Raw genomic sequence first — 18,135 nt, forward strand, 5'->3', positions numbered from 1 at the left:
TGATCAAATCTAATGATAAAAACGCACAATCTATAAAATAACAAATTATCACAACAAATAATGAATGTTACCATCATCAAATAATTCATATCCACGTCAAATAATGAAAAATCAATAATTATTTGACGTGAGCATTCATTATTTGTTGTAGATTATAAGTTTTTATCATTAGATGTGATAGTTTGTTGGATTGTGGCAGAAAATGTTCCACAGCAAAGGAAACAGTTTACAATAAAACTATGCAATGCTTAATTTTGGCATATAGACTCAAAAACGTACACAAAACATAACCTAAAGCCAAAGCCAGTTATTTCTTAAGGCCAATCGGTATATATCCATTGCATATTTATATACATATGGATTCTCAGTGAAGGGTCTTGTACGAATCCAGCTGTGTGAAGATCTGATTCCAGCACAACTTAAAATACTCATCGAAACCAGCACCAAAACCCATGTTTACCCCACAGATCATGCCCCCGTTTCCTTGCACATGACCGATAAAGATTTGTCTGCACTAGATATTTTTGAATATGTTCAAAACCTGACCCCCGTTCAAAAACAACTGATATGTTCAAGAACACTTCATGGATGATGTGTGTGATAAAGCCCCGTCTTGCTCTAATCTGACCCATTGTACTCTGATTCAGCACATTTTCAACTCAGACAGCAGTGATTTTATGTTTGTAGTTACTCTGTCTCAGTGTGTGCTTGACTATTTTGTAGCTACTGTGCAGCAGTGGATTTCAAACTGTTTTACTGGATAATTTTCACTCTTTCCCCCCCCTTTTTTCCCCCCCTCACAACCTTGATATATACGGATTAAACCCTTTTTTTCCCCCCAAACTATGATATAGGCTTATTTTAGTAAAACTGACCCTGTTTTCAGCCCTACCACCATGTCATTTCATTCAGGCTCATTTTTTTTGTTGCAAAGGATTTGGCAGAAAATGGAAACATAATATAGCCAGCCACCTTAAACACAATCAGTGTAGTGCAGTTAGACACCTTAGTTTCTTTACAATAATTTAAATCTTCCTGCAATCCACGTTTGGCTCCCAAAACAAGACTTTGAAAACCACTGCTGCACTGTACTGTAGACTTCTGCCGTATTATACTGTAACTGTGCAAATCCTGTTCTGTATGCGTCATTTAAAAGAATGGATTGATCTGGATTCAACCAGGCATTGTCGTAAAAACAGACTCAAGTCCCAAAATTGTATTTGAAATTCTTTTAGAAAGGTTATGCTTGCTTAAACAGACTCAATAACAGTACAATATTTTTTAAAAACTGTACATGTAGGGATGAACTTTACTGACACTGGGCACTGACCATGCAAGACTCTTTAGCTCCGATCTCCTTAGCCTCCGTTCATCTTCTGGCTAATGAGGAAGTTTGCACTATAGCCCGACAAGGACACAAAACACTATCCACAGCTTGTCAAGTTTGCACCTGAACTTAACATTGAAAGGCAATTGCAAAATGGCAAAAGATTTCGCATACAGTTTGGACTTCCTCTGTGTTTCCACATTGTACTGATTGCTGTCTACTCTATGAGCAGGAATGGCAGAAAATCAAGGCCTTTTGAAAATGTCATTACTTGTCTTTTTGACTTGCATTCTACTGTACAAGCAAATGGCTGCTGTTGAATGAAAATCATCTTTCTCCCAACTGGTCCCTTTTCAAGTAAAGCAGACTTAAAGTTGCACAATGGTTTTAGAACGGGTTTCATGGGAGCTAAGGCAGCGAAGAAGGCTGCTGAACCCATTAAGGAGCATATCAGCTTTCAGTGGAAGTGAAAATATAACCAACCAAAACTGGAGTTAATTGGTTTTCATGCAGCAGCAGCAGTGTGTGGTCTCAGATGGATGACAAAACAGAATGCAAGTTAGACAGGAAACCTATTACTGTACCTTGAGAACGTTCATGAGCAGTTTACTGTGAGATGAAGACTGAAACTGCCGGTGCCAGCACAAATAAATGTTTTTGGAGGAAAACGATAACAAGCTGAGTTTAATTATTACTCCATCCACAATGATTCAAGATAAATGCAAACGAGTAGACCTGAATGTTAAAGTTCTATAATACTTATTTTATGACAAATCATAGTTCCATAGTTGCAGTTTATATCTTATGCGACTGGTCCTAACTAACTATGAATTGTTAAAGGTTGCACATGGTGCTCTAAACTGTGCTGGACTCCCTCAGTCAATTCTATTTTCCAGAAAGACACTTCATTCAGGAAGTGAGTAATGTGGAGAAGGTCCAGGCTGTTGGAGGCTGTTTATCAACATGTGTTTTTGTGTGTTTTTGTTTCCTCCGTGATGTGTTTTATGTAATATTTAACCGAGATCTTGAAAGTTTACTTGCCAGTTGAGGATGCATCAGCTGGTGACTTGAATGGAAAGCCCCAAGATTCATTGCGAGAACGGCGCATCACGTCCAAGCAGCGCTGCAGTCTACAGTACAGAGCAGGTGGGGAAATGAACAGTTGTGTGTCTTAATTAATCACACAGCGACGTGAAGCACACAGTCCATCTCAAGCTGTGAGGAAGCTTCGCTGTGATTACTTTGATGAGAAGATCGTTCTCCCCAAGACGACTCGGGAGGACAAGGACATGACTTGTGTCGACTTGGCGTTGTTGGATGTGATAATCGGCTCCTGAGCGTCATGGGCTGAATATCAAACCCAAGAATGCCAAGTCAGTACTTTGGTCCTTGCAGAGAAAGTTCCTCCCATGTTCACGCTCAAGTAGAATGTTTCCTCAAATGGCGTCTCTCAATGTGCTTTATTCATGAGAAATGATGTTCTTTATTGGTCTAATGATATCTTTATAACCTGACTGTGCATTCAGCTCTGAATGCCTTTTAATAGGCTAATAGTTTTATGTCACTGTGTTGTAAGCTCCTCTATTCTTGTCACTCAACTTACATGTTTAGTGAAAAGTGAATGCATTCTATTGTTTTGCAGGCCTACAGTCAAATCTGCCTGATGTGAAGTCATAGTTTGTAAATATCGATATATCTTATATTTTTCTTCACTAAGTATGTTGCTTAAAGACGAGATTAAATGAAAAATGCCTTTTTAACCCTTTTAGATCACATCCCCGGTCATACTGTGCACCTATTTAACAATAGATGCCAAAAAATATACCAAAAATCTATTTCATTGTATTCTTATATCAAAATTCAATCATGTTTTCTTCCTGTAAAACAAAATATGCCGTGTGCTTACGTAAGCATGCCCGTAACTAATTTCAACCAATAATATCATGACATCCACCCATCAATCAATCTTCAACTTTTAGCGCACAGAGCTAAGAGGCTAAGATTCATTAGTTAGCTAGCTAGCAACAGCATGGTACTTCGGTGTGTCTTCGGGTGTTATGACACACCCACTTTTCAACGTTCAAATCAAATTCCTCCCAACGTTATGTCCCGCCTGTCTTTCCTGTTTCACTCGGAAATACGTCACGATACGGAAGTTAGATACTCTCGAAATGCCGTTTCATCTCGATTTGATTTTTCAGCATGGTTTTCAACTTTCCATGCACTAGTAAGAGTGCACTTCATACTAGGTCCACCAGGTTGTGCTGTTCTATTATTTTTAGGTTTTATTTTTATTTATTTATTTTGTAATGTGTTGCTGTTTTGCTGTTCACTCTGGTGATTGATGCTGTTATAGCATAGAGATGCCTAAAAAAGGAGGACCTTTATATGAATTTATACAGGCACTGTGATCAGAACAAAAATAAAGAGTAGTTGTCTTCTTTGAAAAACCCCAGTACAAACATTAATGCAGATTTTTTTGTCTTCTTCAGAATAAACGCATAAACCAAAAGCAGAAGAGGTAGGTTACACTTTCAACAACTTGTGTTTGTGTGTAAATTTTACAGTTGCAACCTGCCCCAAATTTTCTTATGGTTCTACAGAGTTCCTGACAGAGTGAGTGGGAGACTTTCTGGACACTAATCTTGTTTAATACTAATTTCACTACTCTGTTTTGTGCATAAAAAATGCTAGGTTACTCAGGCCTAATAGGCTAAATGCTAGTGTAGAAATTGTTTGAACCCCCATTTACTCTATTCTTATTTATACCATAATGTTTGGCCAAATTTTCCCATGGGAATGATTCAGGTTTCATCTAATTTCTAATGTAATGTAATGCATAGGCCTATAATGTGTATATTCAATTCTAAACTAATCTAAAATGTATTTGTAGGCTACATGTATTGATTTGAATACAGGCTATTTTGAACTCTATATTTAAAAATCTATATTTAGCCTATATGAATGTCATTTATGTGTACAAATAGGCTACATTTCATTTTTGTCCAATTTTAAAACATCTCTAAACATATTCTGAAGAATGTGTGATCAGAAAAAAAAGATTTATTATTATGATGATTGTTATTGTTACAATATTTAGGACTGCATTTAAAGTATGACTGTTCTCCAGAGACCAATGAGAGATTTGCATGGGACAGATGCTGCCTTCAAGCGCTCCTCGAAATCTTCAGTTTCCAAGTTCGGAAGTTGTAAATTATAGGACTTGGCCGGCATTCCCGGGTGCTTTTGGTCAGAAACACTACGACAAAATGGACCCTGGAACATTAGTGTTTGTTTGGTGGCTGATATTTTATTTCAGATAGACTGGCAATCAATAACATATAATTGATAATTAAATACATAGAAAGACATGGCTTTCGCGCTCTCCATCACTTCATCACATCAACATCACGTCTGGACAACTCAGGTTTCAAGGAAAATCCTTCCTTTCCCAGTCGTGTTCACCACACTGTAGTGCCGTTCATGATCGCTCAACACCGATATTTTCGACAGCACCTGAAAGCAGCATAAGCATCGTCCATCTATTCTGCAGCCCTGCAGTAACTTAGTCTAAAACAAAAGTTGGGTATTATTTATTTCAGCCAGATGCTTCACTAGCTTCCCAACTTGCAGAATCATGATGGAGCTTTCGTATCAATCCATGAAAACCGCCAATCAAGCCCGCGAGGCGGTGAGTGAAACTGGGTTTGTTTTGGAGTTTCCTAGCTATTTGGTGGGCAACTGCTAACAACATTAGCGCTGGTAACGTTAGCAAGGTGACCACTTGATACTAGGGAGAGGGACGTGAACGTTTGCCTAGAGGTAACGTTATTGTCCCAAAGGCACACAGTACTGAACACAGCATGTACCGAGGGCCTGGTCTCAGCATTTTACACATCTGCTATCCAATAAATACAGCTGGACCGCTACAGTTTAGTCGTTAACGTTAGCCGTGGAGCTAACGTTAATCAGGCTAGTTCTGCATGCGTCAGTAGAGCCACAGTCAGCGTCCACTGGTTGCCAAGGTAGCCAGTCAGGTGGCTGGGCTTTTTGGCGATTTGTCGCCATCTACTGCTTAAAGTAGTAGTGGTAGTAGTTGTAGCAATAGTAGTAGTAGTAGTAGTAGTAGTAGTAGTAGTAGTAGTAGTAGTAGTGTCAGCAGTAATAGTAGTAGTACTAGAGGAAGAACTAATAGTAGTAGCAACAGTAGTAGTATGCTAGTAGTTGCAGTAGCAATATTAGTAGTAATAGTAGTTGTAGCGTCACTAGTAGTAGCAGTAGCAGTAGTAGTGGTGGTACAAAAACTACTAGCAGCAGCAGTAGTAATAGTAGTGGTAGAAGAACTAGTAGCCTAGTAGTTGTAGTAGAAGAACTAGTAGTAGCAGTAGTAGTAGTAGAAGAAGAAGAACTACTAGTAGTTCAATCAGGAGAGACTAGGTTGAATGCTCAAATGAAAAACTTTATTCAGAAGCGAAACATGAGGAAACTTTGGCGTAAACTTCATCATTTTTTATTATTATTCTGTTTCTGTCTAACAGGATGAGCTGAGGACAGAAACCAGGAGGAAGAGCCTCCTCATCCTCATCTACCACCACCTTCTGGAACAAGGGTCAGTATGTGTGTGTGTGTGTGTGTGTGTGTGTGACATTGGTGTGTAAGCACACATGCATCGATGTGCTTGTTTCCACAGTGCCACACTAAAATATTCATTTACATTCAACATTTATCGGCATGTAGATGGTGTTCTTATCCAGAGTTGCTTAAAATTAGCGAGCAGGATGGATTTCAGTGCCGTGCTCAAGGACATTTTAACAGGACAGCTGTTGATGGACACATCAGATATTGCAGGGTTCAAAACTCTTATCATTATACAATAAGATAAGATGAAACTTTATTGATCTCTGTGTGGAAATGGTGTCTTTGCAACAGCAAAAGTAAAAGGATTCAGCAGGGAAAAAATGACAAATAGAATTTAAGCACAGGTATAGAATGTAAAATAAGAAAACAGTTGAGATAATATAAACAATAAAAGAAAGCAATAAAAAAAAGTATAAAAGGTTGTGGGGTTACATAAACATGCTGCTGACAATTTCAAGACGTTACTAGCAGTCACGACTGCTTGATATGGGTTACTAATATTGAAATATGTATGTATATCGGTATCTATACAGGATAAAATAGTGGAACCATTATGAAAATATCATTAATATATGCAGAATATAACAATGAGAAAGATATAGGAAACCTGAAGAAGCAGGTATGTGAATTTGCAGCTATATATGCATCATATTCCCATTAACAAGGCTGCAGATGGTTGTATGTGTGTTCAGAAAGTGTGATGTCATGTAGACTAGTGCTGATGTCACTGGCTAAACCTGATTTATCAACAAAACACATCGATCACTTGGCTGTTGGACTGCTTGGGCTCACTGTACAGAGCAGCTGTCATAGTTGTCCCTCTTGTTGCTGTTGCATGCATGCGTGTTTTCAATGTGTGTGTGTGTGTGTGTGTGTTCATGTGTGTGTCCCCCCCACCCCCACCCCCACCCCCCTCAGCTACATGGACGCAGCAGCGGCCTTGGACCAGGAGACGAATGTGGGTCTGAGGAGGTTCGAGGTTTGCGATAACATCGACCTGGAGACAGTGCTGATGGAGTACGAGAGCTACTACTACATCAAGTTCCACAAGTTCCCCAAACTCACCAGGAGAACGGCAGAACCAGGTATAGGACCGCCGCTAAATGACACACTGCCATTCTTCAGTCATTGAATTGGCTTCCTGTATGTTATAGGGTTGAATTTAAGATTCTGCTTCTGGTATATATAAGGGCTAAATGGCCTTGCTCCAAAATATATTTCTGACTGTCTTATTGGTTATGAGCCACCTAGGCCTCTCAGGTCATCTGGCACCAATCTCCTAGCTGTTCCAAGGACAAATTCAAAATCTGGTGAAGCATATTAGATATTAGAAACATATTAGAAACATACTAGATCTGAACATAAATTGAAAGACAATCTGTCTTCATCATTCCACCAAAACACTGGATTCGTTTGAAAGATTTTACTGAATAGACGCTGTCATACAAAGGGCAGTAAAGCACAAAATGGAATTCATTCTTGACCTCATCCAGGTTACATAACGAGCAGAAGACTACTGAGTGACTATATTTACATTTTTACCTTAGTCATGTAGCTGATGCTCTGATTCAGAACGACTGTGAGTGTGACAGTAGAATAAGCTTCATTTTGTATATCGCCAGTCTTATAAGCAACCCGAAGTAAGGTGAAGAGCCACAGTGCCTTGACGAACATTCATGTGACTCATGTTTAATCATGTAAGAGACATGCAAGTGCTTGGAAAAAGAAACAAGAAAAATACAGGGAGACAGCTAAGGAGGGTCATATAAAGTCATGGGAGAGGGGTTATGATTCAGTAGGGAACTAACTAAAGAATGAACTAAGTTAAACACCAACAAAAATTAGGTTAGTAGTCTGCTGAATTAATGGGATTTATTCACTGAATCTAGATTATAGTCCATTACTGATTTCTTTTGCGTTTCTTTTTTCCGTCCAGTTGAGACCAGACTGGTGAGAAGCTGCAGCAGGAAGAGGTGAGTGTGTTTCTCTGTCTGTCCGTCTGTCTCTTTGTCACTTCTTTCTTTCAATTTCACATTCAGGACTTCATAGTCTCTGATGGGAAAATTGGCTTGAAATATGCCATATAACACAACACATGTCCTCAATAACCAAATGGATAAAATACAGAAAAATACACAACTTGTTAACAATTGAAAAAGCAGTAGATTGAATTGCCAGAGAAGTGCGGGCATGTCTGAACTGCAGGTAGATGGATAGGAAATGTACTTTCAGAAAACATAACAATATATAATATAATATAATAAAATAATAATACTATGTTGTTCTCATACATGTACTCATAGGTGTTCTGGACAGAGTTTGATCCAAATAAAAGTAGAAGTATGTCCATTCTTTACAATAACACCATAAACAACAACCATAAATAATCATCACACCAGTGTTTTGTGGTGTTTTAACATTAGAAACCTTGCAGTAAAAATATCTGCGTTGGGATGATGAATTCCTCTTCGGGCCAGTTTTCTAAACAGTCTTCTATAGTTTTGTGCTGTATGGTTGGTTCAGTTTCTCTGTTTGTCCCTCAGGACTCCCTGTACGGCTGTGAAGCCCCTTCCCAAGATCAGCCCGTCCCGCAGGCCGCAGTCAGGAAGTGTCACCAAGAGGCCCGAGTCCAAGACGCTGCTCAAGGATGTGAGTAAAGCTGCCGGTGTACGTTCAAATGTAACTGAAAAATGTTTGTGTAAATGAAGAGTTTCATTCCAAAATAAGATATCCACCATCTAAAAACACAGACGCCCACTCTCCAATGACTGCTGCCATGAAAGTTAAGCACATTGTGGGTTAGTGATGAAGTTATCTTAACAACTTATCTTAACAACATTTGCTTATAAAATACTTCCTGTTGAATTTAAGCAATTTTTTTCCAAAATGTATATTTAGCATTTTGGAATGAAACCCTAAAAATACAAACCCTGCACCAAATACAGAACAAATAACTCAATATATTACAAAACTGGTCATAATTCAGTGCTGTGCGCTTTTTTGGCATTTTCACATTTATCAGATAGTACAAAGTAGACAGAGAGACAGGAAAGACTGGGAGAGAGAGACGGGGATGACGTGGGACAAAGGTTCCGGGCTGGATTTGATTTTGTGTGCATTGCTGACATACTGTTGTGTGTCAGTGGGTCCACTCAGCCATGTGGCTTAAAGAGAGAAGATAATTTCATGTGTCATCCATCCTCTGTGTTCAAAAGGAGAATGGCTTCTCCTTCCCTCCCGAGTCGTCAGAGTTCGGTCTCAACGTTTCCTCCATCAGCAGAAATCTAGCAGCTGGGGAGGGAGCCGCCAACAGGAAGGTACTGGGGAAGTCAACAAACAAACAATGGAGCAAACAGCAAACACCTTTCAAATTACAATTTCTCGTCCCCTGCAACGATATTAAAGCGGTGATATCCCACATTTTCTATGATGTTTGGAATTGCTTTTTTAAATTTACTACTGGAACATGTGACTGAATTGTATTGTGTGTTTTTGTTGTCATTTTTATGAAATGTTTTTGTTCTCAGGAATCTTGAAAAAGAGATCTTGAACTCTGTGAGACTACCTGATCAAATATAGGATACATTTAAAAAAAAAAAAATTATATATATATATATATATATACGTACAATGAGAAGGGTTCATTATCTTGCTCAAGGGTTGAACCTATGACCTTTCTGTTCTGGGGTGGACTTGAACCACTAGACCACCCTGACTCCCACTCACAATTCAAACACACACACACACACACACACACACACATATACTTATGCATACACAAATACATACACACCCTTAGATTACAGTTAGACCTTCCTAATTCAAAACTTCAGAAATGTAAACTTAATCTCAGCTGTCACTTCTGTTCTTACTCTGCCTCTGTCTCTGAGTATAAAACGTGTGTTTTCTTTTCTCAGGGCCAGCTGACTGACTGCAAACTTATGATCCACGACGCTGTCAAAGGAGCTGGCAGCGACTCAGACCATATGGTAACGACAGTAGAGTCTACAGTAGAACCTCTGAGTAGATTACACTAAATATAAACTGCAAAATTCCCCAGGCTGACTGATTATTCCAATGAGTGTAACGGACATGTGTTGATATTTATTAAACAGACTGTACAGGCACTAAGCACTTTACCTCACTTATGTCACGTATGGATGTGTGTTATATGTGTTTCTATTGTCATGTGATTCCTTTATGTTTTTGTATTGTATCTTGATTTTAATGCTGCACATTAACTGGCCCTCTGGGATTATATATTATTAAAATATGCAATAAATACATTTCATTAATTCTGCAGGTATATGTGATCGAAAACATTTGAATTGCACAAAGTACTTAAAAACAAACAAATCAAAACAACAGCAACAACAGTGAAGATAATAATAACAATTAATAATAACAATAATATTAATACTAGTATACTAATTTTGTGTTGCGTTGCAGGAACGTCTGCTGAAGCCCCTCAGTGCCTTCTCTGGAATGAACAGTGAGATGAGAGAACTGGCTGCAGTCATCAGCAGGGTACTGCACACACACACACACACACAAATAAACGTACACACAGACGCACACACAAATAGCCTATTGCACACCATCTGCAACACATGTACAAAAACAGTCACTTAAAAGAACTATTTTATAATAATAATAATAAGAAGAATAACAATAATCTCTATTTATATATCACTTTACAAAGTGCTTGTCTTGGTTTGTGGTACAGAATTCGATATATAAAGTTTATTATATGAAAATATGTGCAAGTGATTCATGTCAAACCCAACTTGTCCACTAGAGAGCAGAGATGATCTTTGTTGTGAGACAATTGATCCTCTGTATTAATGAAGGTCGAGCTTCTATCCATTTCCTTTATCTGATGCTTCATTCTAAAGGACACCTATTTACACAAGCCTAATCGCGTGCGTGTGTGTGTGTGTGTGTGTGTGTGTGTGTGCGTGTGTGTGTGTGTGTGTGTGTGCGTGCGTGTGTGTGTGTGTGTGAGAGAGAGCTGCGAGTGTGTATGTACACGTTTATCTATGTGTGTGATTGTGATTGTGTTTGTGTGTGAGCATGTGGACACAGAGGTGCATGAGTTTATGTATGAGGGTGCATGTGTGTATCGCTCTATTTTGTGACTGTGTGTGTGTGTGTGTGTGTGTGTGTGGCTGTGTGTGTTTCCACCTGTGTGTCTTCTGCTCTTTCTAAATGATGCACAACCCCAACTCTGTATATCTATATGTGTGTGTGTGTGCGTGTGTGTGTCCATTCCTAGGTGATATCTTCTACACGCAACCTTAACTTTCTGTGTGTGTGTGTGTGTGTGTGTGTGTGTGTGTGTCTCTTCACCCCTAAAGGACATCTATTTGCACAACCCCAACGTGCGGTGGGAGGACATCATCGGCCTGGAGGACGCCAAGCGATTAGTCAAAGAGGCCGTCGTCTATCCCATTAAGGTGAGGCCGCCGCCGAGCATGCTGGTATTTCAGCGCCGGTCGCCCATCTTCGATTCTGAATACATCTCCTTTAAAGGGCTTAAAGGGACGGAGGGCCGCGGGGTCAGGCCAGTCCGTTAGCCTGACATTAAATCCATATCTGGGATAACAGCCGACAGAATATGGTAACACACATACACAGATGGATAGGCAGGCAGGCAGGCACACACACACACACACACACACATGCACATATACACACATTCGCACACACGCAAATACAGGCAGACACACACACAAGAACATACGGTATGCAATCCGATGTAAAACACACACACACATTCACACAGTTTTGCCTATATGTACAGATACGCACGTGCACAGATATAAGCAGGCACATGCAAACACACGAATAGACAGCACACACACACACACACACACACACGCTTCTATCATCATCACCTAGGCCTCTCTCTCATGGATATGATGACAACAAATCAGGTTGTCTGCATCCTCATGACATTTACAGGCGGAGATGAGGACGAATGTGTCCATCTTCTATTCTGCGCCGCTCTGTTTTATTGAATAACAGCGTCTATCCACGCAGCGTGTCGTCAGCATCCTCCCTACCCACAATCCCTAGCCTGTATCTGTCTCCACCTTTTTGGCATTATTAATGTGATTTGCACCTGACACCCGGCTCCAACGTGTGGGAAATATTTCAGGACCGTCAAGACCAAACCAAACCTCTGGATTGTGTGTGGCAAAAATGTCAAAAATGTTATAATCAGCCAGGTTTGGTGAATTGGTGTGAATTTTTGGAAGTGCATAGTTTTTACTGGACACTACACTACCAGTCAAACATTTGGACATCTGATTGAATGTCTATGTTTTTCATTCTCTTAAAGCCATTTTGATCTAAAGGCTTCTGCTTAAATGCTTGAAATTAGTTTCTTAGACAAATATAAATAGTGAAGTTGATCCTATGTATGAATTTATTTCCAAAGCCTTTGCCTTTCCATCAAGGCAAAGGGCAGCTACTTTAAAGAATCTAAAATATAAGATAGTTTTGATTTGTTTAAAACTTTTTTGGTCACTGCATAATTCCATTTGTGTTATTTCATAGTTTTGATGTCTTTACTATTATTCTAAAATGTGGAAAAATAGTAAAAATAAAGAAAAATGCGTGTGTCTAAACTATTGACTGGTAGTGTATATAATATGTGTGCGGCTATAAACTGTTATCATATTGAACCTATGAGGTCTTGTCTTGCGGTTGTAATTTACATATTTTACACAAGAGAAATTCCTCTAGCTGCCTTCACTCACTGCTTCTGTCTCTTGCTCATTTTTATTCTTCCCTCCTTTCATCCTCCTCTCCCTCCTCTCCTTTCTTCCATTCATCCCGCTCTCTCTCTCTCTCTCTCTCTCTCTGTCCTTCTTTCCCTATTTTTTTTTATCTCCTTCCCTCACTCGTTTCCTCCCCACTCTCTCTCCAGTACCCCCAGTTGTTCACAGGCATCCTGTCTCCGTGGAAAGGCCTGCTGCTCTACGGCCCTCCAGGTAAGACCTCCAATTGGACAGTCCACCTGTCAGTCAGCTGGTCCTAGACCACAGAAGCGTGACGTACATTTTCATCCCAAAATAAGGGATTCTGGTTCCATCGCCTTGTCGGACTAATGGGAAAATGAGTAGGGGTGTAACATGATTGCCTCTAACATGTCCGACGCCAACACTGACTATTTAGCTCAAGATCTTTGGATTTAATGTGTATTTTTTTTATTTGTTAAGGCGGGTGTGGACCAGTTTTGAAGCTGCAGTGAAAACATGTACAAAATCGTAAGCGTTAACTAGCTTAGTGTTTCAGCTGACCTCACCTGTGCGTTGTAGCCATTGGTTGTGCTCCTGTGACACAACAGTTAAAATCTGTAACATCAGTAAAATCTTGAAATCAGTTCTAAAACTGACTGCTAAAATTGGTAAAGTTGGTATCGATGTGGTCTCTTTGTTTGACACCAATTAAAAGCCTAGCTGCTGCAGTCTGTACAAGCTAAAGATGAAAAAATGACTTTTGACTGAGGAGGGGTGTAAAAGGAGTTACAATGAATGGGACAATAATAAAGCGTAAATTATTTTACTCGATTTGTAAAAATACTCTTACTCTCTCACACACACACACACACACACACACACAGGTACCGGTAAGACGCTGCTGGCCAAGGCGGTGGCCACAGAGTGTAACACCACCTTCTTCAACATCTCAGCCTCCAGCATCGTCAGCAAGTGGAGAGGAGACTCAGAGAAGCTGGTCAGGGTGGGTTATTACAAACACACACACATACAGTGACAACAACAACACTGTTCACATCAACAAGACACACACACAATCTCAAACACAAACAGTTACAAGCATAAATAAGTTTGTGTGTGTGTTTTTGCATTTGTGTGTATCTGTGTGTGTGTGTGTGTGTGTGTGTGTGTGTGTGTGTGTGTGTGTGTGTGTGTGTGTGTCCAGGTGCTGTTTGAGCTGGCCAGGTACCACGCTCCGTCCACCATCTTCCTGGATGAGCTGGAGTCGGTGATGGGCCAGAGAGGAACCAGCATGGGGTGAGCTGTAGGAAGAGACGGGGGGGATTTAGATTTCAGCTTCACCAACACTGTAAAGGAACAACACAGGAACATGCAACCAGTGGACAGTCTTATTATTTTCCTTTTTGCAGGGATGCAAACTTGTCACCTTTTGCCAATATTCACCAATTTGATCAGTTACCCAGGTGTACTGTGTACATTTTTATCTTGCAACGTGCCTGCTCCGATAATGTGATATTGTGACGTGTGTTTTTGGATACTGTAGTGTTCATTTTTCCCTTTTACTACTGTGTTCTTTTGATCCTGTTTGTTCACTATAACCTGTTGTGGTTGTGGTTTCCCTGTTGCCACTTTGTGTTTTTCTCACAGCAAAGAAATTTAGTCAGTAAAGTATTTGGGAATATTTGTTGGAGCAACTTGATGACTTAAAGCAACGACTTGGAGGTGTAATGTAATGAAAGTAATGCACTTAATAGATATTTCTTACCCTCCTCTATTCATCCATTCCATTCTTATCCGAAGTGCTTTGGAGAACTGTCGACCAAATGGCTTCTAAATGGTCTGTGTAGTTTGAAATGTTCCCTATAAGAGCCGGCTGATGTCAGGCACATGGATAAAAAGTTGATGTAGCTGCAGCCTGATGTGTTTCCAGAGGAGAGCATGAAGGCAGCCGCAGGATGAAGACGGAGCTGCTGGTTCAGATGGACGGACTCGCAAGATCAGACGACCTGGTGTTCGTACTGGCTGCCTCCAACCTGCCATGGTGACACAGTAACACACACACACACAAAAGTACACGCACATACACACACACACACACACAGTGACATATCACGTACTGTATGCAAACAGATGCGGTAAAAACATTTAAATAAACACACACACACATCACATACAGACACACAAACCTCTGATGATGTGAAACTATATTGAAATGAGTGAAATTATCTCTTATCTCATCCCATTGGTAGATTTATTTCACTTGTTTTCAAAAAAAAAAAATGTAAGACTGAATACAAGATTAAATGTCTTTTTAAGTTTAACATTGTTTGCAGCCAACTTGGATTTGGACTTCAGTTCACTTGTAAGATCAATTTGCAGCAACTTGCAGCCACGGCAATCCTGATTAAAAAAACACAAACAAACAAGATATGACTGAATGAACTATGCCCAGTACAAATAGGTATTTATTTTTGTGATGATGTCAATCTGCCGCTTTACATGTGTGATGATAGCTAACTGGTGCATGAAATATGTCATCAAAATGTGTGAAAAAAAAGAAATTGTAAAAGAAGAAAAATATTTTTTACTGATATTAAAACTATCAAAGACATAAAATTGTAACACAGATTTGTTGAACCACCGTTTCTTCAGATCTGTGAGCCTGTCTGCTGTCTGTCCTCAGGGAGTTGGACCACGCCATGCTGAGGAGGTTGGAGAAGAGGATTCTGGTTGGTCTTCCCTCGGAGCCCGCCCGCCAAGCCATGATCTCTCATTGGCTGCCGCCTCTCAGCTCCACAGGAGGGGTGGAGCTACGGACTGAACTGGACTACGAAACCCTGGCGAAGGTGTGTTGGCACTTGTTAAGGCAATCTAACAAGGCTATAAACTTAATTTTCAATGTTTATCAAGCCTCGTGTCTGCAAGCATCCTCCCTGCTGAAGTGTCCTTGAGCAAGGCAGTGAATCTCTACCAGCTGCAGGGCCTGGACTCTGACTTTATTGTGCAGGAGGAGCAAGAGAAAAGAGAATTTCCCTGCAGGGATCAATAAAGTATCACATAATTAGGAACTGATAGAGGAGCACCTCTGTGAGAGCCGGGTTTTGTTTGTTTTAGTTTTACAGCTGTTATAGAACAAGTAACCATCAATTAAAAGAATAGTTCACCCCAAAATGAAAATTCTGTCATTATCTACTCACCCTCATGCCAAATGAAACACAGGTGAAATGTGTTAGTCCATATAACACACAGGGAGGTTGCCAGCACAACTTCGTAGCAGCCTTCTCCAAAACAACTGAAGTCATTGGGGACCTGTTCTTTAGAGTTCCAAAACAGCCAAACAATCACACTGTGAATAGAAAGACCTATACATCATTATTTGTTGCAAATCAATCAGCTGTAGTTAAGATTTGCACTAAATTATGGTGTAAATATACTGTAGGTCTTTTTGGAACTCTGAAGAACTGGTCCCCACTGACTTCAGTTGTTTTGGAGAAGGCTGCTATGGAGTTGTGCTGGCAACCTCCCTGTGTGTTATATGGACAAACTTCACCTGTGTTTCAACTGGCATGAAGGTGAGTAGATGATGACAGAATTTTCATTTTTGGGTGAACTATTCCTTTAACATTAGACAATTCACTCCTATACCTATATCCATCCACACAAAAACACCTGTGCTCATTTCCCTAACGAGAGAAAAAAAGTAGAAGAAGAAGATGGGGAGGGTAAAGCTATTGATCATGTAGTGTTAACAGAGGGAAATTCAAGCTCAATGTCATACTGTCATAGCTTTGCTTTTGTCTCCTTTTAATTTTAAAATAATAATAATAAAGTAAATATGACTGGCCTACGCTGCCTTCCCTCTACTCAGCATGTGGGGGAAAAAATTGAAGCAGCTGAATTTCAGTTTGTAGCTGCTACATTTTACACTCTGGAGTTTGTAGCTTCATGTCAGTGAAAACAAATGACTTCTTGTTACTTTGTAGCCTGTAGTCTGAACGCACCATAAGAACCCTGCATGAGGGAAATACAGTGTGTGCTCATACACCAGGCAGTATGGTAAACTCACACAAGCATCAGCCAGCTCTATTCAGATATTGATCCGAATGTGAGACTCTCCCATGTCATCCCGTGTGTTTTTACGGCTAAAAGACAGAGGAACCTCGGTCCACCTGCACCCTGCAGCACCCATAAGTCCTTCTGCTTCCTTCCTCTGTAAAATACAGATGAATATGGATTAAAAACAGCACAAGTCCTGCAGCTCTCCCTGCAGGATCAAGAGCTTCTTGTTCTTAGTCTGACAAATGGTTTTCTTTAGGCTTGTTGCTTATCACTTTTTGGAATTAAATCTAATTTCGGGGCAAGATGCAGCCCACAGGCTCCAGACACTCGTATCAGGTCTTTCCTGATGTGGTTTTATGCCGTTAAAGCTTTATTAAACAGCAAACAGTGGGGAGTGACAAGATGAGGAGGAGGTAGAGAGGAGATGATGTGTCAAAGGTTGTGAGCAGGGTCAAAAATTAATGTGCCTGTCAACTAGGCCATATCACTCTTTAACTGACAATTCATTAATACAATTATGACAAAATGCATAGTAATGACTGCATCAGAACTGAAATACATACTTTTCCTAGATATTTTTCAAGGGACTGGGACTTCTCAGATTTGTTTTTCATACTTTTCCAGGCCTGCGTAGGAATCTTACAAGTTACTTGGAAGAAAAACTCACATTAGTGCCTCATCTACCTGTGTTCATGTTGATTTGCTTGTTTTACTTGTTTAAGCACTGTTTGTGTGTGTGTGTGTGTGTGTGTGTGTGTGTGTGTCAGGAGACAGAGGGCTACTCTGGCTCTGATATCAGACTGGTGTGTAAGGAGGCCGCCATGAGACCCGTCCGTAAGATCTTTGATGCTCTGGAGTCACACCAGGAGGGTAGGACAGATGCATACACACACACACACACACACACACACACTGGCCTAGCAGTTACAGGTCCTCCAGCCACATCACAAGTTCAATCCCCACCACAGCTGTATGTTCTGTCATGCGTCTCCTCACTGTGGTTTTCCTCCACAGGGAACTCGGACATGCCTGCCATCAAGCTGGAAACCGTGGCAACCGCCGACTTCCTGGAAGTGATAGCTCACACCAAGCCCTCGGCCCGGAACCTGACCGACAGATACACCGCCTGGGAGAGAGAGTACGAGTCCGTCTGACACGCGTGTGCAGAGACACGCGCACATGTGCATGAGGAAGTTACACTTCACACAAACAGATGCAAACCCTTCAAGTGAAACGGATCTGCCTAAGAGAAACTTTCTTTATCTTTTTTTTTCTACTGTAAATATGCAAATTCAGTTACTGCAGTTTCACCCGATGGGGCCATTGTAAGAATAAGCTATTTATTTATGCTTTCTCTCTTAATGT

General features: G+C 40.3%; 1 protein-coding gene across 1 annotated transcript; it reads left to right on the forward strand.

Annotated features, from left to right (window-relative positions):
• The first annotated feature begins 4,880 nt into the window (after window positions 1-4,880).
• Window positions 4,881-18,087, forward strand: katnal2 (katanin p60 subunit A-like 2). The gene is made up of 16 exons (XM_071900584.2): window positions 4,881-5,018; window positions 5,866-5,936; window positions 6,884-7,050; window positions 7,902-7,938; window positions 8,509-8,614; window positions 9,184-9,282; window positions 9,883-9,954; window positions 10,415-10,492; window positions 11,323-11,421; window positions 12,900-12,963; window positions 13,596-13,714; window positions 13,916-14,007; window positions 14,642-14,752; window positions 15,395-15,557; window positions 17,538-17,640; window positions 17,785-18,087. Exons 1-16 carry the CDS (start codon window positions 4,965-4,967, stop codon window positions 17,922-17,924), a joined length of 1,575 nt encoding a protein of 524 aa, XP_071756685.1. The 5' UTR covers window positions 4,881-4,964; the 3' UTR covers window positions 17,925-18,087.
• The last annotated feature ends 48 nt before the right edge of the window (window positions 18,088-18,135 follow it).

Source organism: Centroberyx gerrardi, chromosome 2 (genome assembly GCF_048128805.1).
Source record: "Centroberyx gerrardi isolate f3 chromosome 2, fCenGer3.hap1.cur.20231027, whole genome shotgun sequence".
Lineage (NCBI taxonomy): Eukaryota > Metazoa > Chordata > Actinopteri > Beryciformes > Berycidae > Centroberyx > Centroberyx gerrardi.

Coding starts and splice junctions, on each gene's coding strand:
- katnal2 (XM_071900584.2), top strand. CDS start 4,965: ATGATGGAGCTTTCGTATCAATCCATGAAAACCGCCAATCAAGCCCGC. Junction 7,051..7,901: donor CAGGAGAACGGCAGAACCAG/GTATAGGACCGC, acceptor TTTTCCGTCCAG/TTGAGACCAGACTGGTGAGA. Junction 12,964..13,595: donor GCTGCTCTACGGCCCTCCAG/GTAAGACCTCCA, acceptor ACACACACACAG/GTACCGGTAAGACGCTGCTG.